The sequence below is a fragment of the Pongo pygmaeus genome, chromosome 10 (assembly GCF_028885625.2).
Source record: "Pongo pygmaeus isolate AG05252 chromosome 10, NHGRI_mPonPyg2-v2.0_pri, whole genome shotgun sequence".
In the NCBI taxonomy this organism is placed as follows: Eukaryota; Metazoa; Chordata; class Mammalia; order Primates; family Hominidae; genus Pongo; species Pongo pygmaeus.
This window is the reverse complement of record NC_072383.2, coordinates 47,370,878-47,395,073: the sequence shown is the minus strand read 5'-3', so window position 1 is coordinate 47,395,073 and position 24,196 is coordinate 47,370,878. Positions and strand designations below refer to the sequence as shown.

The 24,196-nt window shown below is 43.4% G+C and overlaps 1 protein-coding gene across 5 annotated transcripts; it reads right to left on the bottom strand.

Moving 5' to 3' along the window:
• Nucleotides 1–577: 577 nt before the first annotated feature.
• On the bottom strand, nt 578–23,909 carry TMBIM6 (transmembrane BAX inhibitor motif containing 6). 5 transcript variants are annotated; one of them, XM_054445535.1, is made up of 11 exons: nt 23,649–23,909; nt 22,969–23,295; nt 12,636–12,721; nt 12,104–12,212; nt 9,440–9,560; nt 7,206–7,254; nt 7,000–7,097; nt 6,718–6,797; nt 6,155–6,255; nt 3,705–3,780; nt 578–2,609 (listed from the first exon to the last, which is right to left on the bottom strand). In XM_054445535.1, the coding sequence occupies exons 2-11, from the start codon at nt 23,113–23,115 to the stop codon at nt 2,586–2,588; spliced, it is 891 nt and encodes a 296-aa protein (XP_054301510.1). In that variant the 5' UTR covers nt 23,116–23,295; nt 23,649–23,909; the 3' UTR covers nt 578–2,585. The 5 variants fall into 5 exon arrangements, with proteins under 5 accessions (XP_054301510.1, XP_054301513.1, XP_063502993.1 ...); XM_054445538.1 differs by having other exon boundaries at nt 23,137–23,295; XM_063646923.1 differs by lacking the exons at nt 22,969–23,295; nt 23,649–23,909 and adding exons at nt 20,673–20,741; nt 22,645–22,806.
• Between the last annotated feature and the right edge of the window lie 287 nt (nt 23,910–24,196).

Here is a 24,196-nt window from a genome sequence, read left to right as displayed (position 1 = left end):
TTTTTTTTTTTTTTTTTTTTTTTTGGTGTATTTAGTAGAGATGGGGTTTCACCATGTTGGCCAGACTGGTCTTGAACTCCTGACCTCAAGAGATCTGCCCACCTTGGCCTCCCAAAGTGCTGGGATTACAGGCGTAAGCCACCATGCCTGGCCAACTTTTACATCTTTATTAACTAATGCACTTAGTATACAGCCTGGCAGCAGTGGGTGAATAAAAATACTTGCAGAATGAGTGGGTATCATTTGCCTTTTTTCCACTATGCCTCCTCAAACTCCAAAGCTTGGCTGCACATCTGAACCAACTGCACATACCACCACAAACAACATATAGCAAAAGTGGCAGGGGGTGGAGAGGACTGGAAAAAAAACTGGCTTACGTATTTGACAGAGAAAATTCTCAACATTTGTGGCATGTTGGGGCTACACAGTGGGAGGTCTAAGTGGGGGGTCTTTGTCTCTATTCATACTTAAGACACAAACTCAATCGTGTCCCACTCCCAGCCCCCACTAGCAAACCCTGGCAGTATCACAAGCTCCATGACCAGCTGTACCCTTGAATTTAACACAAACACCAGGAAAGGTTACGGAATTTTCTTTATTTTTTACAAATTAAGACTATGTAGATTTCATATATTTCTGAATCAAAAACACCTTTGTCTTCACAGTATGAGTTAGAACGCAGCCTGAGCTGAAAATCAAGGAACTAGAAAAGAAAGTGGTAGAGATAACTATATTAAAAATCTGTTAGGCATTTTCTTTAAAAGTAGGTTTTTTGGGGTTTTTTTTTTTTTTTTTAATATCTTGTCCTTCTTGGCACTGTTTCTAAAGAAAAACTCCATCATCCCAAGCAAAAAAGCACAGAAGGTGGAGTTTGGCTTCAAGAAATGGAACTCAAAATCTTAGGCCTGGCAGAGAATCATCAAATTTATGGAGAGTTAACAGGGGTTTAACAGGAAGGAAGTCCCTTTAGTAAGTTCTCAAGCCAGAGGCTGGAGGCAGCAGCTAAATCAGCAACCTCAGTGAAAGCCATTCCGGGTGGCACGTCACTCCAGGAATAAACACAACTTGGAAACAAATGATTTCATGGGATAGCACAGTGACATGGTGCACTGTGAACCTGAGGCCAGTGTGTCAAACTGTGCACTGGTTGTGAATAGGGAGAGCCAAAAATTATGTCCTACTGGTAATGAGCTTTCAATGGCTCGATCCTCACACTGAAGCTCTATAGAGCAGCTCAGAGCCACCACCACTCCCAACATTGACCCTTCTGGGGGCAGCTGTCTGTGGCAGCCCACAGGGAAGGAGCTGGAGATCCCCATTAGGACTGTCCACCCACACTTGAAGCCACAAAACTGCAGGGATTAGGGCTCTCACTGGTTTGATCGCCTAACTCCCGCCTTTTAGGCCACAAATTTCTGGAAAACAGGTAATAGACCAAAAACTAAAGTGGATCAGTAAAATGAACATTTATCTACTGCCCTGAATCTCTGGCTTAACACTACCTACTGGTGTCCAGTTAGGGACAGACTAAAATGCACTGAAGGACTATTAGGATTGCTGCCTCCTAAGTTATCACAGCCCCGTTCTGTTGATGTGAATGAGGAACTGCTTGGTTGTTAAAGGAGATTTTGCACCCTGCTGCCCCAAACAGGTACTTATCTAGGTTTGCTCCCCACTGCCCTAAACAGGTCTGGCAGGATTGGTTACAATGAGCTCCAGAGGCTCAACCATTCCCCTTCCCTATCCTTGCTCAGGACATTTAATCACAGCCACCTAGTAGAGGCCACTCAGTAAGGGGATAACTAAAAAAACAAAAACAGGGCAAGTTTAGGGGAACCCTACGATGCTGTACCTTGATACACATAATCAGCCTTTTCAAAAATGCCTGACAAGAATTAGCCTTTCCTTTGTGCTGAAGTCTTCCCACCATGGATGGAAGCAGGCTGACTCCCTGAGGGTCAGGCAAGGGGTGGGAAAGGGAACACGTTACTTTTGTGAAGGCAAAGCAGAAAGGTGTGTTTGCCAAACCAGCGTGGGCAGCTCAGAGGAAGCAAAGCATCGACCAGAAGAGGCTCTCCATTTTCTTTGTAGGGCCTGACAGTTCAGATATGAGGCTGAGTTAACAATGGGACCACTGAACTTCTTTCCAATGGAAAACTCATGGCCCAGTCCCACAGGAACTGTGCGCATACCAAACAACGATGAGGAAGGAAGGGCCGGGTGGCTCTACCAAACAGTTCAGGTCCACTGGGTGAAGCCTGGTGGGAAAGCAGACTCCTGAAGCTGGCGCCCTCTGCTGGTCCCATTCCTCATCGTGGCGGGTCGACTGCCTGAGTAGAGGAAAAGGCTACGGATGGGGTTGACAAAAAAGGGAGTGAGGGGACCCCCAGGAAGATGAAGCCAAACTCCAAACTATATTCTGCTAATCAGTTTTTTGATCAAAAAATTCAAAATAGAGGAAACCACAAAGTACAAAAGCTTTTCTGATGCTTTTCATTATCACAGAACACACCACCTGTAATGTGTGCAAAAAGGAAATGAGGGGTGGAAGGAGAAATCAAATTGGGAAAGGCTGGATGGTCACTTCATTTCTTCTCTTTCTTCTTATCCTAGAAATGCAGAAAAATCACCCAATTAATTTTTGACATTTGACATTCAAGCTAAAACTCTTGAGTGAGCATTTAGTTAGGGACTAGAAGTGAGCCAGACAATGAAAAAGAAATGAAAAATGCTTCCTTAGCTCAGCAAGAACTGAATCTTAACCATGTCCTACTGGTGGTTCCCAAAGTTGCCGACAGACCGACGGAGAATAAAGGTTAAGCAGCTGTCCCCACCCCCACCCCAGGAGTGCCTAGGTGGGCTGCCTGACCACTCTAGGCTATTCACAGCCACTACAGCTCAGATCCCAACAGTGAAGGCTGCAGATGGCACTCTATCCTCAAAGCGTGAAACTAAGACCACCAACCATCCTTTAGGCGCGAGAAGTGCTCCACCCTGCAAAGTGAGCATGACTCTTTGGCATAAACTGACATTCAGAAATAACTCTGTCCAGCAGAATTCTTCATTCAATCTTGGATGGAAGCCCAATGTATTAAGGAATGAAAATTGAGTTGCTTGTTCTGAAACTTGTACATCTGCCTAGTGCTCAGTCCAACCATGGCATAGCCCAGACAGAGCCAGCAATCCTATCTGGTCAGCTGCTCCTGCTACCACTATGCTCTCTCTCAGCTCCATAAGGTCTGTAAAGAAAAGCTCGTTTCATTTGTTTCCCCCACTACTAGACTCAACTATGCTGGATACTCATTAGCCCTATATAGAATATGCTTCCTTGGAAAAAAAAATGAAGACTAACAAATGGATAAAATTAGTCTACTTCTGAAATTTGCAACGTCCTCCACAATACCTTTCTCTGAGTCACAACTATAGAGCCTTTAAATTATTCATATAGTAGGTTGTGTTTACTGCCACTGAAGCTTTTTTCCCTTTCATACTAAGCTCAGGGATTAGTTAAAAAATTTTTTTTTCACTTGCTGCTTTTTCTCTAACAACTGAAGACTTCTGCTTTACCTCTTACTCAGTGGCCTGCCTTACAGTTACCCTGGACCTAACACAGTTGTGTGGGCAAGTTTTCAAATCTGAAGTATACACACATGCCAAGCTCAGGAGCCATTATTCTCTCATCTTTGGGTTGTAGGCTAACTAACCTTTTCATTCATGGCCAGGATCATCATGAGTTTTCTGAAGAGAGTAATGAAATCTAAGAAGAGATCAATGCAGTGCCTGAAAGGCAAGAACCAGATTAGGATCTGTACTTCAGAGTTTCTTTTATCCACAAGCCCACAAAGATGCAGAATATAAACCCCACCCCCACCCCCACGAGCCAGCTTCTCCCACACTTTACCCCCAAGGAAGTGAAACTCCAGTGTCTGAGATCCTTTAGACTCATAGAAGTCATGCAGCATAGAGAAAAGAGACTGGGTCGGGCACAGTGGCTCATGCCTGTAATCCCAACATTTTGGGAGGCTGAGGCAGGTGGACTGCTTGAGCCCAGGAGTTTGAGACCAACCTGGGTAACATAGCAAAATCCCGTCTCTACAAAAATTAGCAGGGCATGGTGGCATTCCCAGCTACTGAGGAGGCTGAGGTGGGAGGAACGCCTGAGCCCAGGGAGGTTCAGTCTGCGGTGAGCCATGACAGTGCCACTCTCCTACTGTAGCTTGGGTGACAGAGCAAGCCCTGTCTCAAGTGCTTTGAACTCTGCAGAGGTCCAAGTCTGAACCCTTAACTACCACTAATTAGTTATGAGACTGAGAGAATCACTACATTTAAAAAAAAGTGCCGGGTGCAGTGGCTTACACCTGTAATCCCAGCACTTTGGAAGGCAGAGGTGGGTGGATCACCTGAGTCAGGAGTTTGAGACCAGCCTGACCAACATGGAGAAACCCCATCTCTACTAAAAATACAAAATTAGCCGGGCATGGTGGTGCATGCCTGTAATCCCAGCTACTCAGGAGGTTAAGGCAGGAGAATCACCTGAACCCGGGAGATGGAGGTTGCGGTGAGCCAAGATCGCACCATTGCACTCCAGCCTGGGCAACAAGAGCGAAACTCCGTCTCAAAAAAAAAAGTGAGCTGGGCATGGTGGCCCATGTCTGTAATCCCACCACTTTGGGAGGCTGAGGAAGGCAGATTGCTTGAGGCCAAGAGTTCAACACCATGTCCTCACGGGGCAACGTGGCAAAATCTCGTTCTACTAAAATTACAAAACTTAGCTGGACGTGGTGGAGAGCGCCTGTAATCCCAGCTACTAGGGAGGCTGAGGCACAAGAATCGCTTGAACCCAGGAGGCAGAGGTTGCAGTGAGCTGAGATGTTGAGATGTTGCCACTGCACTCCAGCATGGGTGACAGAGCAAGACTGTCTCAAAAAAAAAAAAAAAAAAAAACAAAAACAAAAACCTGGCTGGGCATGGTGGCTTAAGCCTGTAATCCCAACACTTTCGGAGACCAAGGCAAGAGGATTGCTTGAGACCAATCTGGGCATATGGTAGACCCCATCTCTACAAAAAATAAATTAGCCTGGCATGGTTGCATGTGCCTGTTGTCCCAGCTACTCAAGAGGCTGAGGCAGGAGGACTGCTTGAGCACAGGAAATTCAGGCTGCAGCGAGCTATATTCATGGCACCACACTACTGCCTAGGCAACAGAGCGAGACCCTGTCTCTAAAAAAAGAGTGTATCTTCTACTCATTGTTTAAAGAATACAGAAGTATAAAAACAAAAAGGAGAAAGATCTCTTTCCCTCACTTCTGCCTGGAAGTAGCCACTATGGATATGTAAATATATAGCCACCCCCCAACACTTTTTTTTTTTTTTTTGAGAAGGAGTCTCGCTCTGTCGTCCAGGCTGGAGTGCAGTGGTGCTATCTCCGCTCACTGCAAGCTCCGCCTCCCAGGTTCACGCCATTCTCCTGCCTCAGCCTCCCGAATAGCTGGGACTACAGGCGCCCGCCACCACAACTAATTTTTTGTATTTTTAGTAGAGATGGGGTTTCACTGTGTTAGCCAGGATGGTCTTGATCTCCTGACCTCGTGATCCGCCTGCCTTGACCTCCCAAAGTGCTGGGATTACAGGCATGAGCCACTGTGCTCGGCCCCCACACTTTTTTTTTTTGAGACAGGGTCTTGCTCTGTTGCCAGGCTGGAGTGCAGTGGCGCAATCTTGGCTCACTTCAACCTCCACCTCCTAAGTTCAAATGATTCTTATGCCTTAGCTTCCTGAGTAGCTGGGATTATATACATGTGCCACCATGCCCAGCTAATTTTTTTATATTTTTAGTAGAGACGGGATTTCACCATGTTGCCCAGGCTGGTCTCAAACTTCTGAGCTCAAGCGATCCAGTGGCCTCAGCCTCCCAAAGTGCTCGGATTATAGGTGTGAGCCACCACGCCCAGCTTATTAGCCCAGATTTTTTAAAAATCTGAAGTCTTTCAGGAATTGAGGAAGATAATGGTACACAGTTCCAAAACCATGGGTTTCCTACCACATACACTCCCAAAGCTTGGCCACCTATGTTCAGCCAATGCCAACCTAAGTTCAGCTGTGGAACGGTATGCCTCAACCTTCATGCTTGTTAAAGACTAGTTCCCACACTCACCAGATATAATCTTGATCTCCATGTTCGGCCTTTTCAATAATGAGTTGAGTATCAAAAAGGACAAAGCCACACATGACCACCAGTCCCACATACAGGTTTGCCTAACAAATGTATGAGATGAAGTTACTATATAGCAGAAGTTGTAGAGAAAAAAAAAAAAACAGCCATACTTTCTGGCTCATAGCCACTTGAAAGTACATCAAATGTGAACCCTACGAACATTACCATTCACGATAACTGCAGCCTAGGGTGAAGACCACATTACTTCCCTAGGCACAATACTGCATTGGTCACTGGAAGAGTTTCAATCATTTTAACAATCAGTCACTGCCAGACTGGCCTTACACAAATGGTGTCTGAACAAACCATTTTCTCTTAGCAATGCCCAACCTTGTGCAGCCTGTTTTCACTTGTGGCAGAAAGCTCCATCCTATGAAGGATAACGGGAAGGCTTAGAGAGCACTGCCCAAAGTAGTACAGAAAGAAATGCAAAAAAAAAAGAAAGAAAGAAAGAAAGAAGTGTGAGGCAAATGGCTGCTGGAAAGTTCTAGGCTAAGTCTTACCTGGAAAAGCCAAATGGATCCAAAGAAAACATTCCCCAGGGAAGACAAAAGCAACAGGCTCAGGGCTGACATCAAGATACCTGTAAGACACAGCAAAAAGCTGTCTTGAGAGAAGCCAAAGCAAAGTAAAGCAATCCCATTAAAGCCATTCCTTAACTTCCCCCAGAATGAAGGTTAATCTCAACTCAACAGTCGCAAAGGAGTCAGGGGTAAGGAAGGAGTACTAGTGAGAACTCTGGCTAAAGAGGAGCCCCCATTCCCTGTTTCCCAGTTCACACTTACCTCCCAGAAAGAGGTAGCTACGGCGCCTGGCATAGAGTGCACTGAGGGTGAAGCAGGTGAAGATCATTGCTGTGCCCATGAAAGCAGTGGGAAGGATGCTATTAGAAAAAAAGACCATTAGATTAAGGGCTTCAGATATACGGTCTATCATTTAGAAGGCATATTCATAAAGATAAAATCACATAAGACACTACCAAAAGAGTTACCTGGGGTTGACGGTAATACAAAACTCCAGGGCAGGGCCCAGGCCAACTCCTAGAAAACAAAAAACCCAGAACACGGTATTACCATCAATTCTTGAATAGGATCCTCATCCAAAAGCTGATCCCAAAATATAGGTATATTCATGCTCTTAACAAATGTGGACTAAAGAATTAAATCTCTCTCCCCTCCGCTATAACTGTTTTCAATAAAATGTATACTTGACTGCGTTTTTTTTTTTTTTTTTAATAGAAATAGCTGCAAAATTGTCCTCTTAGCTGAAAATCATGGATGACCTCAGGGAGGGTACAGAAATTAGAAGAAAATAAAGTAGGCATGCCAAACATTTCAGAGCTAGAGTGATGTGAGATGGTAATATAGGCCAGATCAGGAATTAGAAAAAAAGGATAAAGAGCAAAACAGTGCCTCGTGGCCAGCAACCTTATAGTCATATAGGACTGACTCCCCTTTGTGGCAAAGAAAGGCAAGACTGGTTCTGCAGGTGGACACTTGCCAACGGGAGGGGCAACCTGTTCCAGCTCTAACATTTCTTTCATTCTAATTACTTTCCTCTTTCCTTCTGATAATTCCACCCCTTAATGCCTTCAAAAACTAGCTTGCCCGGATGCAAAAATCTTAAGCCCTAAATCTCTTCCTTTCTAAAATTTCTCTTACATATATTAGACTGTCACTCAGAACAAGCTGTTCTAATTCAAATGTTGTTTTGCAAACGTTTTTATTACATAGCTTGAGTCTTGTTTCCTTTATGACAATTCTAGAAGAGCTGTGCCCTTCTTTTTTTGAGAATCAGCAAAGTGTCCTGCACAACAGATCTCAATGTATAGCTTTAATGCACTGTCTGTAAGACTCAGAACAGAAGCTCCTATGATAATTGCCAGTGTGGGTGCAACTAAGTCAGATTCTGAGGTCTAGTTTATTAAAAGTTCTATGTCTACTATTAATAGGTTATGCTACCTAAGCTCTTGAACCTCATTCATTCAAGTACACAATGGCTATTTTTGGACACAAAAGCAGAGTCACAGTGGCTACTCACAAAGAGTTTCCCCTAACGGACGGGGAAACAAAATGAACCTATATGAAATTAGAAAGCAGGTCAGGAAGGCCAGGCACAGTGGCTCAGGCCTGTAATCCCAACACTTTGGGAGGCTGAGGCAGGTAGATTACCTGAGGTCAGGAGTTCGAGATCAGTCTGACCAACGTGGTGAAACCCTGTCTCTACTAAAATACAAAATTAGGGCCAGGGGCAGTGACTCATGCCTGTAATCCTAGCACTTTGGGAGGCCGAGGTGGGCGGATCACAAGGTCAGGAGTTCGAGACCAGCCTGGCCAACATAGTGAAACCCCATCTCTACTAAAAATACAAAAGATTAGCCGGCGTGGTGGTGGGTGCCCATAATCCCAGCTATTGGGGAGGCTGAGGCAGGAGAATTGCTTGAACCCAGGAGGTGGAGGCTGCAGTGAGCCAAGATCGTGCCACTGCACTCCAGCCTGGGCAACAAGAGTGAAACTCAGTCTCAAAACAAACAAAAAAAAACCGCTGGGTGTGGTGGCTCACGCCTATAATCCCAGCATTTTGGGAGGCTGAGGCGAGCAGATCACGAGGTCAGGAGATCAAAACCATCCTGGCCAACATGGTGAAACCCCATCTCTACTAAAAATACAAAAATTAGCCGGGCATGGTGGCACATGCCTGTAATCCCAGCTATTTGGGAGGCTGAGGCAGGAGAATCGCTTGAACCCGGGAGGCAGAGGTTGCAGTGAGCCGATATCACGCCACTGCATTCTCTAGCCTGGGTGACAGAGGGAGACGCTGTCTCAAAAAAAAGAAAAAAAAAAGGGCCAGGCACGGTGGCTCACGACTGTAATCCTAGCACTTTAGGAGGCCGAGGTGGGTGGATCATGAGGTCAGGAGATCGAGACCATCCTGGCTAACACGATGAAACCCCGTCTCTACTAAAAATGCAAAAAATTAGCCAGGTGTGGCGGCAGGCGCCTGTGGTCCCAGCTACACGGGAGGCTGAGGCAAGAGAATGGTGTGAACCTGGGAGGCGGAGCTTGCAGTGAGTCAAGATCGAGCCACTGCACTCCAGCCTGGGCAACAGAGCGAGACTCCATCTCAAAAAAAAAAAAAAAAACAAAAAAACGGGGGAGGCGGGGGGACTAAGAGATACTGAAAATATAGCTCACCCCTCAAAATCAGACAAATCCCTTAACATACCTGTAAGGAAAGCAAATCCAGCAAGAAGTCCCAGTCTTTTCTGTTCAGTTTCATGGCTATGAGGTGTTGCCATCAGCCAAATCATCAATATCAGGGAGCCCAAGGCAGACAGCAGGCCAGCCTGTCAGAGTCAGAATCAATCAATCATTAAACACTTGAAAGTTTCAAATTTATTTTGCAAGAGACCTTTATTGGGTTCAAATACTCGTCTGAACTTCCTAACATTTGCTTATAACCTGGAGGCAGGAGAAAAAGTAGTGTTTTCTCAGGGATGGGGCTGAGAGAACCCAGAAGCCTTGAAGCACAGAGTCAGGACCATGGTGGATGCTGGAGGCTCTTCTGGCTTGCGTAGTCCCTCAACTACTGTACAACTACCCAAGTCAAACTATGAGTGAGTCTTGCCCAAAAAATAGAAAGGATGAATGAAACGTGACAAGTGCTTAAAAGTACATTCCATCTGTAGAACAAATAGAAATGATCCCTTTTTGATCACTTAAAAAAAAAAACATGGTGGCTCACACCTGTAATCCCAGCACTTTGGGAGGCCGAGGTGAGCGAATCACCTGAGATCAGGAGTTCGAGACCAGCCTGACCAACATGGAGAAACCCCGTCTCTACTAAAAATACAAAATTAGCCAGGTATGGTGGCACATGCCTGTAATCCCAGCTACTCAGGAGGCTGAGGCAAGAGAATTGCTTGAATCCAGGGAGGCAAAGGTTGCGGTGAGCCAAGATCGCGCCATTGCACTTCAGCCTGCGCAACAAGAGTGAAACTCCGTCTCAAAACAACAAAAACCAACAAACAAACAAAACCCCCAAAAACCAAAACACCAAGACACATACATATACAGAAGACTGCAAAGTACTAAAATGTTAACAGTAGTTATTTCTGGATGATGGGATTATGGAAGTTTTTAAAATACTTCCTCCTCATTGCTAGTCTGTTTTCTGAATTTTCTAAAATGAACACATATTAGCTTTGTAGTAAGAAAAAAGTGTTTCTTTTTTTAAAAACGCCAAGTGGGAAAAACTATGGGCATTAGAAAAAAGAGAAATCATTAAGGATGGACATAGACACTGAAGTTCCTTCCTTCCTTTAAAGGAAGAAATTGATTCTCATTATTCAGTGTTTATGTTATAAAATCACAGTGGACAATGAATTAGTAAACCCTTGTTCCTGAGGGAAATAAAAGGTAGGTAGGTTCCTGCAAGCCTAAAGTCACAACATTTTCATCAAATGATCAACAGATACCTTGTTTTTATGTGTGTTTCTGTTTAAGGACACCTCATTTGACATTATTTTTGATTCCTTAACATTGAACTCACAGTCACAACAGCAATACAACTCATGCCGGAATGAAGCTTATCTAATACACACATTTTCTTCATAAGGCACATTACAGTCTTTCTGCACTCAGGAATACTAGACAGCACTTCAGCACTATGCTGTTTGCATTCTGAACAGCAAAATTAAGCCAAGCATGGTGGCATGCGCTTGTATTCCCAGCTACTTGGGAGGCTGAGGTGCGAGGATCAATTGAGCCCAGGAGTTTGAGACCAGTCAGGACAACACCACAAGACCTCCACTCAAAAAAACCAGCAAAATCACCAATTAAAAGCACAAAAATGCAAAGAAAGTGGCACTAAATGACCATGAAAAGAACATTTGTTTACAATATGAGAACTGAAACAAGAAGGCAGAGCACTGTCTTGTTCAACCTCAGCTGAAAACACTGCACAGCAGCATGACTCAACTTTTTCACCACCCTGTGCCTGTCTGCAAAAAGCGCCATGAGTAACAGAGCGAGACTCTGTCTCAAAAAAAACCATGAGTATTGATTTTGGGGTTACAAATTTTAATGAGTAGGTGAATTCACAAATATAGAGTCTGTGAATAACAAGGATTGACTGTATTTTACTAAATTATTTAAGGGCTAACCTTGCCTAAAACTCAAGCGATCAAAGGCCTATCCTTTGAGTGTCTAAAGTAATTTTTCACACAATCCCTGCCAAGAGATACCTGAACATAAGGATAGTCCTCAACAGTGGCAAATGCCAACAGAGGCCCACCTCTACATTTATGCTAAAAGGAATACTCTACAAAGGACAAGACTATGTTAGGGAGTCTTCAAACTTTCTGGTTATTCCTCAAACTGTACCTTCTACTCGTGCTGACCAAACCCAAATTCTCTCTCAATACAGGAAAACAAATTGTTGAAGGTTTTTACCCAACCATGCAGACAACAGTTATCAGAAAAAAAAGCAGGTCAATTCCTTAAAAAGATCTCAATCCTGCCTCTCTTGATAGTTAATCACACAATCAGAGTTTTGTAAAGGAAGAATGGAGGAAAAGATAAAAAGGCTTCTGTGCCAAAGAATTCCAGCATGCACACCATGTGTCTACTCAGTGGGTGGGGGTCTTGTACGTCAGCAGCACACCATTCAGTGCCAAGGTTAAGGCATTCTGTTTTCGGTATCTAGAGGGGACACAGCTGCCAGAAAATTAAAATGGCTTTACATGTCCTGATTTAATGGCTGAGTTTAAATCCTAAACTACTGATAAAGATTAAAGAGAGGAACAGGGTCCCTTGGACCACCTTGCTGAGTTGGTTTTTTCCTAATGTAATTTGTACCACAGCAACCAGGAGAGAAAATCGTTCTTACCTGAATGAAATGAGTGACCACATGGACATAGGCCCCTGCAGCCGCCACAAACATACAAAGGGCAAAACTTGCATAGACCTTCTTCAGGTGCTGCTGCGTTGACGGGGTTCTAAGAAAAGAATGTGAATAAGAGCAATCACTCCCAGACCAACCTCATATTTAAGTTAAGAAGAATCATTTCTCTCTTTCCCTTCCTGGGAATATGTAAAAGTTCTGTTACAAATAGTTTGAAATACTTTTAGGAAAGCATATTACAATAAAAAAGAATATTTTGAAAATAGGTTAACAGAATCTTAAATGCTGAGGAAGACCAAATGCCCAAAATTATGAATAATCAGTACCCAAACTAGAATAAATGCCTTTCCAATAACCACACAGCAACCTGTAGAATCTGGACATTTTCATCAGGTCCTCTGGATTCTGGCCAAGTTAATTTGTTAGCTTATACACACAAAAGTTATAAATGCAGAAAAGGGAAAAAGAGATATGAAAAGAAATGCAGTACAAAACCAGTCAAGGTCAAAACACTTACATATGAGAGAATTTTAAAAGCGCATCAAAGTTGATCTTTCGATCAAATATGTTCATGGTTCCAGAGTGTGTGCAACAGTCTCCACTCTGCAGAATAAAGAAACGTTAGAGTCATTAAGTCATACAGAATCACACAAACAGCTTATTAAAAAAAAAAAAAAAAAGCAACATATAAGTTCAGAAAGATGAAAACTTGCCTAAAATTCTACAGCCCTAACACAACCATTTTTATTTTTATGTGTCCTACAATATATTTGCAATCATAGTCAACCATTTTAAAGAGGACAGAGGAATTGAATGCATCTTCTTCTCCCTCAAACTATTTTGTTACTGTCATTTGATTTCTATTCTTTCAGAAGGTAATTTGCCCCTTTAAAAGGCAGTAAGTTTGTAAGAGAAATTCTCAATTAACAATCTAGTTAAAGGAACCTAGACATTGGCACATAAAGCAATTTTATGTCATTGTTTCAAGATGCTAAAGAATTCCCTCTGCTAGGCACAGTGGCTCACTGAGGCCTATAATCCCAGCACTTCTGAGAGGCCGAGGTGGACGGATCACCTGAGGTCAGGAGTTCGAGACCAGCCTGGCCAACACAGTGAAACCCTGTCTCTACTAAAAATACAAAAATTAGCCGGGTGTGTTGGCACACACCTGTAATCCCAGCTACTCGGGAGGCTAAGACAGAAGAATTGCTTGAACCCGGGAGGCAGAGGCTGCAGTGAGCCAAGACACGCCACTGCACTGCAGCCTGGGTAACAGGGCAAGAGTTCGTCCCAAAAAAAAAAAAAAAACTCACTAGCAGCACCTCAAAGGTAAAAAACAAAACTTTGACTAGTCTTAACAAAACAAAAACTATAAAGCTGGGTCTGGCATTAAGACTTGCATTTTAAATATATGCATATCAAATTTTCTTACCTAATACATTTAAGAACTGAACTGAAAAGGATTCACAATTTTAAAAAAAGAAAGGTTCCTACCTCCATAATAAAGGAATTTATGCAGAAAGGAGGATTTTTTTTGGGGGTATTTTTTGACAGTTTCAGAACCTTTCCTACAGAAAGGTTGGAACAGTACAAAGAATTCCTGTACAACCTTCACCCAGATTTCCTAAATGCTAATATTTCACATTTGCTTCATCTTCTTTCTATATAGCAATATGTAGAGAGATGCAAAAATATTTTTTCCCTAACCACACAGACACAGTGCTCCTAAATACTTCAGTGTGTATATCCTGAAAGCAATGATCAAAATCAGGCTATTAATACTAATGCAATACTATTTCTAATCTGCAGACCTTATTCAGATTTTTGCCAACTGTCCCAATGTCAAAAAGGGCATTTTTAAATTCAACTATATCTATATCAATACCATAAAGTCAAGTTCTTAAGTTTTGCTCCCTCCCCTATTTCACATGCAATCCTAAGTAAACGTGTTCAATCTACAGTACTAAAGATCGAGTCAAGAACTTTCATCTTTTCTAAATATAAATCCTCCAAACTCTTATCAGGGCCATAATGCCCATCCATTTTAAATCTACCAGAAAAGGAGGGGCAGGGAGGAAGGGATTCAAACACAAAGTTGTGTGAAAGGCCACCTACTGAATGAAGCACTCTAATCAGCACCCAGTGCAACACTCAGAACAATTCATCTAGGTAATAAAAATTACAGTCCCCAAACAAATTTCCTAAGGAATCCTGGGCCAGTGGAAAGATATAAACATCATTTGCTTCCTGAGGCTCTCTCCCACAAATGAAACAATCACAATGGCTGGCTTGCATTCTCTGGTTTCTCCTTTCCTTCTCTCATCAACATCACGACTCACCTCAGAACTTTTGTTAATTCTGTTCTTAAGGACAGATACAGTGAGAAGCTGCAGAACCTACTAAGGTTGTTGCTCTCTCCTCTGAGTTACAGGGATCTGGGCCCTCTTGATCTAGATGGTGCAATTATTGCGGGTTGTTACAAGGCCAACCACAGCCTTCCATAACCAAGATGAATATGAATATGTCCTCTAGAGAGCACACTTACGGCATGGCAGAATTCAGCACCTGGAAGGTGTCTTTGTTTAAGGTTTCCCATTAACACCCCTAATGACATCCCTAGACAGCACTTACAACAATACTGAAGCAACCTTCAGAGCCAAGTTTCTCAGTATTCACAATAGCAACGCTAAAGAATCTCTTGCTTCCAATTACAAGAATTAAAGAAAGGTAAGGGATGGAGGGGGGTGGATCCTCAAACGCCCAGGGGATTCTAAGAAAGAGGCAACGCTCACGTAACCAGACCCTGCTCGGCAGAATCTGTTCGAGGGGTGAATGGCAGAAACTCCTCTTTCTCAGATACCTCTCTGACATTTCCCAGGGGGTACTGACTGCCTCTTTCTGGTTCTCTCTTAACAACTGTTGATGGAAAAACCAAAACCATCAAAGGCTGTGTGGGCTGGGACAGGGGGATGAGATGTCAAATGGCAATTTCACTTTGATTTAATAGAAGCTTGTGGTTTGAAATCACTAAAAAATAACTAAAACTTCCGTTTTTCAATATCAGTATTTCAAAATTTAAACAAAACATGTAACTACCAAATATTATAGATGCAAAAGGGCACAGCAATTTTATTAACTTTACAGAGAAAAAAAAGAAACCTGGTAAAGCACAGATGGTCCCTGACTTACCAGGGTTGATCTACCACTGGGAGAAAATCGTACCCATTCGGTACACTCCTTGATTTGCGATGGGTTACATCTGAATACACCCATTGTAAATTAAAAATATCGTTGAGTCAAAAATGACTTACAGGTTAGGCACAGCGGCTCACGCCTGTAATCCCAGTACTTTGGGAGGCCGAGGCAGGTGGATCACTTTGACATCAGGAGTTCGAGACCAGGAGTTCCAGACCAGTCTGGCCAACACGGCGAAACCCTGTCTCTACTAAAAATCCAAAAATTATCTGGACATGGAGGCACGCCCCTGTAGTCCCAGCTACTTGGGAGGCTGAGGCAGGAGAATCACTTGAATCCGGGAGGCGGAGGTTGCAGTAAGCCGAGATCACACTACTGTACTCCAGCCTGGGCAACACAGCGACACTCCGTTTCAAAAAAAAAAACAACAAAAAACAAAAATGACTTACAAAAAGAAAAGAACTTACATTTTCGACTTACGGTATTTTCAACTTACGATGGGGTTTTTCCAGATGCAGCCCCGTCTTGAGGAGCATCTGTATACATTTAATGTATATGACACAATGTACAGATGACAATTTCAGAAATGTTAAAATGTGAGAGGGAATACATAGGTCTTAGAATCAAAGAAATATGATAGTTTGCTCTAGATCTGTTCCAAATAGACAAGAATATACAGATAAGTAATGAGATCAAACTGTTCTGACAAGTTTTGCCAGATAAAATAAACTTACCAAGTTTCAATCTTAGCTTCAACTAGCAAAGCTCAGAAAAGACACCTACATTTCAATGGCCAACATGCAAACGCAGCCAAACAAGATTAAGTTGCACTTAACTCAAAAATAGCAGCTCTCACATCAAGTATTTTCCATTCTAGGAGCAATCAGCTCTTAAGAGCTTGAAGAAGTATATTCAATATCATTAACCAAGTAACTTGCTAACATTCCAGAGGAGCCCACGGTTAAATGAAAATTTTTGTTTTAAAAAAAATATTAAAATGTTATATTTTACCACAATAAAGAAAAAAAGTACATTACAAGCTGCTAAAAAATTTAATACAGCAGTCCTTTCACACCTCTAAGCCTATTACTTACTAATTCAACTCTAAAATAAAGAGGAGGGGTTATTTACATAGAATACTATGTGGATAGTGCCTCCTGGAGGTGTGGAAAATTTGCCTATACTGCATTTGTAACTGAGAAGTAAATGTTCAGGTGTTAATCATAACCAAATTCCTCTAATTTCACTCAGAGCCTCCTGTTAGGCCTTCATCCCAGGAGAGGAAAACCTGTCAGCAGCTGCCAACATGTCATGCACATACGTGCTAAAGTTTTGCTGAAGTGTCATCATTCTGCGGTATCCCTGATCAGCCTCCTCTGCCAGAGCCATGCAAAAACAAAGAGCTAAGAGCTTAATACACAGCTCTCCCAAGAAAAAACTCAAGTAAACACAATTGTTTGAGTTAGATATTCCTGTGGTCTGCTTTTGCTTGGGAAGACAGGGACAGCAGGGGCTGGTAGGAGGAGACAGGTATTCTTAGCAGTGGACATCTAGGTCATGTTAAATACCTTGTTTTGTTCTAGGTATCTCCCTTACCCTTGTCCTAAAATGAAAGACTATCATCAAGGGTCCAGCCTTAAATTAAAAAAAAAAAACAAAAAAAACCACAAAAAAAAACAGGCCGGGTGTGGTGGCTCACGCCTGTAATCCCAGCACTTTGGGAGGCAAAGGCAGGCAGATCATGAGGTCAGGAGTTCGAGACCAGCCTGGCCAACATGGTAAAACCCTGTCTCTACTAAAAATACAAAAATTAGCTGGGTGTGGTGGCGGGCACCTATAGTCCCAGCTACTCGGGAGGCTGAGGCAGGAGAATCGCTTGAGCCAGGGAAGCGGAGGTTGCAGTGAACTGAGATCACACCATTGCACTCTACCATGGGCGACAGTGCAAGACTACGTCTGAAAAAAATTAAAAAAAAAAAAAAAAAAAAAACAACCATTCTCTTCAATCCTATTCCCACACACCTAGGAGCTACAGCGAATATGAAACATGCTGAAGTAGCCAAAAGCTATGCAAAACAAAACTATCGTGGATTTAGTATGCATTCCATGCAATGCTAGAACCAGGACAGACTTTGCCTCAGTGTGTACAGCAACATTAAAACAGCAAGTCAAAGAAACACTGTTCACACATTTAATTAAATATCAGTTTTATGTTTTATTACGAAGACAATAAAATCTCAAGGTTACGTTTACTTCCAAAAAACAAAAAAGGAAAATTAGGCCATGCACAATGTCTCACACCTGTGAGCCCAGCACTTTGGGAAGCCAAGGTGGGAGGGTCGCTTGAGCCCAGGAGTTCCAGACCAGCCTGGGCAACACAGCAAGACCTCGTCTCTGCAAAAAATTTAAAAATTAGCTTGGTGTGGTGGTGTGTGCCTGTTGTCCCAACTACTTGGGAGGCTGAGGAAGGAGAATTGCTTGAGCCCAGGAATTTCAGGCTGCAGTGACCCATCATCATGTTGCTTCACTCCAGCCTGGGTAACAGAGCAAAAATGTGTCACTGCACCCAGCCTGGGCAACACAGCAAAACCATTTTACAAAATTAAAACAAAAAAATTAGTTTGTCAATTACATGGTTCTTTCTTCCTGTTGTATTAATTCAATCACCCCGAACCTTGTTCCCACATATCTAGAAGAGACTAAATTGATACTTATAAGAAAAATCCCATATAGTTTAAAAGAGGGTAAAGGGCTGGGCACGGTGGCTCATGCCTGTAATCCCAGCACTTTCAGATGCCTAAGTGGGTGGATCACCTGAGGTCAGGAGATCGAGACCAACCTGGCCAACATGGTGAAACCCAGTCTCTAGTAAAAAAAAAAATACAAAAATCAGCCAGGTGTGGTGGTGGGCACCTGTAATCCCAGCTACTCGGGAGGCTAGGGAAGGAAAATCGTTTGAACCCAGAAGGCAGAGTTTGCAGTGAGCCGAGATCGCGCTACTGCACTCCAGCCTGGGTGACACATCCAGACTCCGTGTCAAAAAAACAACAACAAAAAAAAAGAGAGGGAAGAACTGTTAGTAATTTTTCAGTAGTTTTTTTTCTTCTTCTGTGTTTTTGGCCAGGAAAGCTTTCCATTCATTAGTTTTTACTACTGAGTAATGTTCATACACTGTATAACCATGTCCCCTGCATAGTGATTAAGAGTGCCTGCTACTTCTGAATCCTAGTTATTTCCTTAGCAGTGGGACATGCAGCCAGCTTCTGGCACTTAACCTCACTGTACTTCAGTTTCGCCTACCATGTGTAAAGTACTAATACATAACATTCCTTACTTCGTAAGGTTGAAGACTAGGTGAGATAATACAAATAAAGTTCTTAAAATAGCTCTTTGTACACAGGATGCGTTCAATACATGGTAACCGTTGTTATTACTGGTGTACTAACATTGTTATTACTAGTGTACTCATTACTACAATGTCTTCAGTAGATTATTCTCTTTTAGAAGTCTAGTTTTAGCCTGTAATCCCAGCACTTTGGGAGGCTGAGGCAGGCGGATCACCTGAGGTCAGGAGTTCAAGACCAGCTTAGCCAACACAGTGAAACCCCATCTCTACTAAAAATACAAAAAATTAGCCAGGCGTGGTGGTAGGCGCCTGTAATCCCAGCTACTTGGGAGGCTGAGGCAGGAGAATGGCTTGAACCCAGGAGGCGGAGGTTGCAGTGAGCCGAGATCGCACTACTGCACTTCAGCATGGGTGACAGAGCGAGACTCTGTCTCAAAAAAAAAAAAAAAAAGAGAGAGAAAAGAAAATTATAAACTGAAACATAAAGGCACTTGAAAAATCTCATTACTGGTTAAAAGTACAGATGCTCGATTTACAATGAAGTTACATCCCAATAATCCCATTGTAAACTGAAAATATCATAATTTATGTACCTACTACACATAACCTACCAAACATTATAGCTTAAGCCTAGCCTACCTTACCTTAAATGTGCCCAGAATGCTTACATTAGTCTGAAGTTGGGCAAAACTATCCAACACAAAGCCTATTTTATAATAAAGTGTCGAATATCTCATGTGAAAGTATCATACCAGATATCCCTAGTCTGGGAAAAGATGGAAATTCTAAATGTGCAGGGGTTTTTTTTGTTTTGTTTTGTTTTGTTTTGAGACAGAGTCTCGCTCTGTTGCCCAGGCTGGAGTGCAGTGGCACGATCTCAGCTCACTGCAACCTCTGCCTCCCGGGTTCAAGTGATTATCACGCCTCAGCCTCCTGAGTAGCTGGGATTACAGGCGTGTGCCACCATGCCCAGCTAATTTTTGTATTTTAAGTAGAGACAGGGTTTTGCCATGTTGGCCAGGCTGGTCTCGAACTCCTGACCTCAAGTGATCTGCCCACCTCAGCCTCCCAAAGTGCTAGGATTACAGGCATGAGCCACCATGCCCGGCCTGAAGTACAGTTTCTAACAAACAGGTAGCACTTTTGCATTATTATAAAGTAAAAAATCATTAAGTCCAATCATCATAAATTGGGGCCTATCTGTACTTTTGTTTAAATGGCATACCTTTCCTCTAGCACATTTATACTATCTCTCTTGTCCCACAGGGCCATGGGCATTTTGAGACAGCCTAATAGCCACTAAGTGATCATCTGATATGGTAAAGGATTTGATGAAGTAAATGCGCAAAAGCTTGATGCTTTCCCTGCCACTCCCAGGAGGTAGGTCAGTTCAGTTTCGGAACCATCCAAGGAACTGTTTCATTCAACTAGGACCGAGCTTTGATCTTCCCAGGTGGACACCCTAGATGTCCCATCCTCTCCCTTAACTTGGACCCAAATCCCTGGATTAGCTAATACTGAATCCATCTCTCTAGGGGGCTGCCTCAAAACCAAACCAGTAACTGGAGATGAAATGCCTACTGCCTTCAGTAAATTATTTTTTGTACCAAACTTTGACACTATTGCATCTCCCTCTCTATAACAACTGTTTGACAGATACTGAATCCTAAGAAGGCCCCAAAATCCTAAATGCACAATCTTCTTCCAGTATAAACCAGTAATCCCTCCCTAATAACACCATATTTAGCCCAAATGGGGAGCACACATAGATTAGGACAAACAGCACACCCACTTCACCCTCACTCGTGAAGCTCCTTTTTCAAGTGTTTTGGATTCTAGTTAATTGTGCAGGAACTTCTCACCCTGAGGGCAGAGCTTGCATCTGGTTCGGCTCAGCTATCCCCAAGATTTAAGCACTACAAAGTCTCTAGAGCAAATTTAGACTCTACTATCAGATCAAGAGTGCTGTAACCTCAAATCAACATTCCCCAGCTGGCTCAGAGTGGAACCTACCTCAAGGGGTCACTCAGGTAACCTTTAAGTCAAGGAGACAGCCTTTCTCTCCTTGGTCTTGAACACCATCTTTGGAAAACAAAATGTGTATAAAAACTACGAAGGGCTGCATGCAGTTTGGTTAGAAACTCTGGGGGAACAAAACAGAGTGGTAGAAGACATTTCTACCAGATTCTACAACCAGATCAAAGTAGTAAAGGAAAAAGAATTAGAAGTTAGAGCATCAGAATATTCATTGGTTCCCTAGAGAAAATTAATAACCTCGGGCAGTTTACGAAATAAAATGAAACTCGTCAGGCCAGCAGTAGTACCTGCTATACTAATACTCCTGACTACATTTATATAAAATTTAGAACTTTTAAGGTGCTTTTATATATACATCACCTTTAATCCTCACACATCAACCCACGAGGAAAAGGAAAGATTAGGCCCACTTTAAATATACATCTTTTTTAAGTTCAAAAGGGCAATGTAATAGCGGCAAGAGGACAGGATTTGGTGTCACAAGTGCTGCCACTTTCTACCATATAACCCAGGAAAAATCATTTTACCTAAGGTTATCTCAGCTTCCTCATCTGTAAGATAACGATGATGATCAATATCTGCTCTACTGAATGCCAATAAGAAAATCTGTGTGAAATCAACGTAAAGTACTAAAACAAACATTAGTATTGATTTGACCAACATTAGAAAGTTAAACAGCAGAGCCAGAACCAGATTTGGGGTCTTCTGACCACTATAGTCTAGTGCTCTTTTTACTATTCCATCCTACAGTAAAAAAATAAGCTTTCATTTATATAAGCTTTCAAAAGTTTCAGCCATAGGCGAAAACAAATCTTTAAAACAAAACAAAACAAAACTCCCAAAACATACATTGATTCCTATGACATTTTTCTGCACTTTCAGCATTTGTATAAAGAGCATGAACTATATCTATCATCAGGGAAAATAACTTGAAAATGCTAAGTATCTGGATTAATTTTACCTTTTCTTATTCTTCAGGAGAGATGACTCTTATTCTTTAGGAAAGGATTACACCTGTAATCCTAGCATTTTGGGAGGTCAAGGCGGGCGAATCGCTTGAGGTCAGGAGTTCGAGACCAGGCTAGACAACATGGCAAAAGCCCGTCTCTACTAAAAATACAAAAATTAGCTGGGCATGCTGGTGCGCGCCTGTCATCTCAGCTGCTTAGGAAGCTGAGGCATGAGAATTGCATGAACCAGGGAGGCAGAGGTTGCAGTGAGCCGAGATTGCACCACTGCACTCCAGCTTGGGTAAGGGAGTGAGACTGTCTCAAAAAAACATAATAATAATAATAACAATAATAAATAAATAAATCGCTTGAGTTCAGGAGTTGGTCAGCCTGGGCAACATGGGTGAAACCCCATCTCCACAAAAAATACAAAAATTAGCTGGAGTTGGTGACGTCCACCTGTGGTCCTAGCTACTCAGGAGGCTGGGGTGGGAGGATCACCTAAGCCAGGAGAGGTCAAGGTTCAAGTGAGCCATGATTGTGCCACTGCACTCTAGCCTGGGCGACAGAGAGACTCTGCCTCAAAAAAAAAAAAAAAAAAAGGTACTAAACCATGTTTCCACAACCAGATAAATAACAGAAGAAGGAAACTCTGGATCAAAAGCACAGATTGTATTTCTCAAGTGTTCAACTATTCTGTCCCTACTGGAGGAAAGTGGCAGAGAATCTAAATGTCAACATAATCTTTAGGCCAGAACAAAAAATATTAGACAAAAAGAATAAGAAAACACCAAAGAGTGCAAATACAATAATTACAGAAAAAAGTGTGTATACGCAGGTCATAAGAAATGTGTTTATGCAATTCCGATATGTTTCCAGAATTAAATTCTTAATTCAACATAAAGATAAACTGAATAAATATACAAAAGATACACACATACAAAAGATAAACTGAATAAATATCAGTAAGTAACTAGAAAAGTCCATTTGCCATTTACCTTTGACCTTAAAATCCTTGTCTGTTTCAAGTACAGTCAGCCCTTCTACTGGGTTACACATTCACAAGTTGCTAGAACACAGTCTCAAGTTCACAGTGATTTTTGTTGTGGGGGTGGTCAATGAAAGGCTGATGACCCCAAGCAGCCCGGGCTGGCACCGGGTAGTTCTACACTCAGTAAATATACAAAGATACCAAAGCCTACTTGTTACCACAGGTCCAGCAAGTAGGCCCAAGATAAAAACTGCCCAACGACGCCCTTGCTGAGCAGACTTAGAAAGACGCCCACAAAAGCTCAAGACCAAGCAAAGCAAAGCCACCTCACCTGCCCAAAGGTAACCAATCCGAACACAGCGGGGCCGCCCCGTGGGCCTGGAAGGCAGCCCCAGCCCCAGACTCCTCTCACTTTCCGCCTCTGCCATTGGCTAAGAAGTAACTGAGGAGCCTCGCGTGTCACAGAGGAGTGTGACATCACCCGCCCGCCAAGCCCTACCTCGAGTCTTGGCTCCGGGCCGCTCACCCAGGGTCAGCCCGACCAGAGGACCCGCCCGTAGCCGAACAGCAATCGGATGGGTGGAGTTTCGCGTTCCTTCACCTCGGAAGGACGTGCTCTGAATTCGAACGATCGAAGCTAGGCCAAGGGGCCCTGCGTCTACACTTAGTGGAGGAGAAGGAGCGGGAGAAAGGAAAAGGCGGGCTGAGAAGAGGCCTTCGCCAGCGCTCTGGGGCAGAATAGAGGCCTCGACGCCCCCCACGCCCCCCAAAACCCCGCAGACTCGCCTCCGCCCCACCCCCGCTTCAGCACTGTTGCGCATGCGCAGCACTAGTTCTCTAGCTTCCCTCCCCACCCAGTTTTCTCGAGTCTGGTCTCCGAGCAGGGCCTCGTTCCTGCAGGGTGCCATCTGTCCGCTGAAGGAAGCTACTGCCACTCTTGCTCAGACAGTAACTGTTAACTCCCTTTCCATTTCTCACTCCCAGTTCGCCCAGTACTAGCTTCAGACGTACCTTCCTAACCCGCCTCTCCAAGGCCTACCAGCTCTTCTAACACCGGATGTGCTCTGACTCGCCCACTTCCGCTCCCGATCCTTTACCCGGCGTCCGCCTCTCGAGGGAAACCCCGCCCTGTGGTCCGCTTAAGACCAGCCCTCATTGGCCGTTGGCCGCACTTCTGCCTTTCCATTGGCTGTACGTGCATAAACAGCGGCTGCTTAGCTCAGAGGCCTGAGCTTGTCCATCAAGACTCTGGCCACCAACCGCCGTCGAAGCAAAAGGTCTCCGCCTTCTTACCGTAGTAAGCCAGGGTCACGGTGCGCTGCTGCCTCTAGTGGAGAAAGTGAAAATGGGCAGGCCCCGCCCGGGACAGCCCCACGGCTTGTGAAGGGGTAGCGCTGCAGACTCGGGATTCTGGGTTTAGTCTTCTCATGCAGTGTTAAAGGGGAAAGGCGATTCAGAAAACACATTTAAAAAAAAAAAAAAAGCGCCCTCACAGGGGGCGATTTACTGTGAAACTAGTGGAGCGTTAAGCTTCAGAGCACCTTTGAAAGCACTTCGAT

What these genes read in the sequence shown, in the direction of transcription:
- TMBIM6 (XM_054445535.1), bottom strand. Translation starts at nt 23,115, where the DNA reads ATGTCACACTCCTCTGTGACACGCGAGGCTCCTCAGTTACTTCTTAGC. An exon ending in TGTATTACCGTCAACCCCAG is followed by an intron (nt 7,098 to 7,205) that starts GTAACTCTTTTG and finishes TTTTTCTAATAG; the next exon opens with CATCCTTCCCACTGCTTTCA. An exon ending in GATCCATTTGGCTTTTCCAG is followed by an intron (nt 6,256 to 6,717) that starts GTAAGACTTAGC and finishes TACATTTGTTAG; the next exon opens with GCAAACCTGTATGTGGGACT.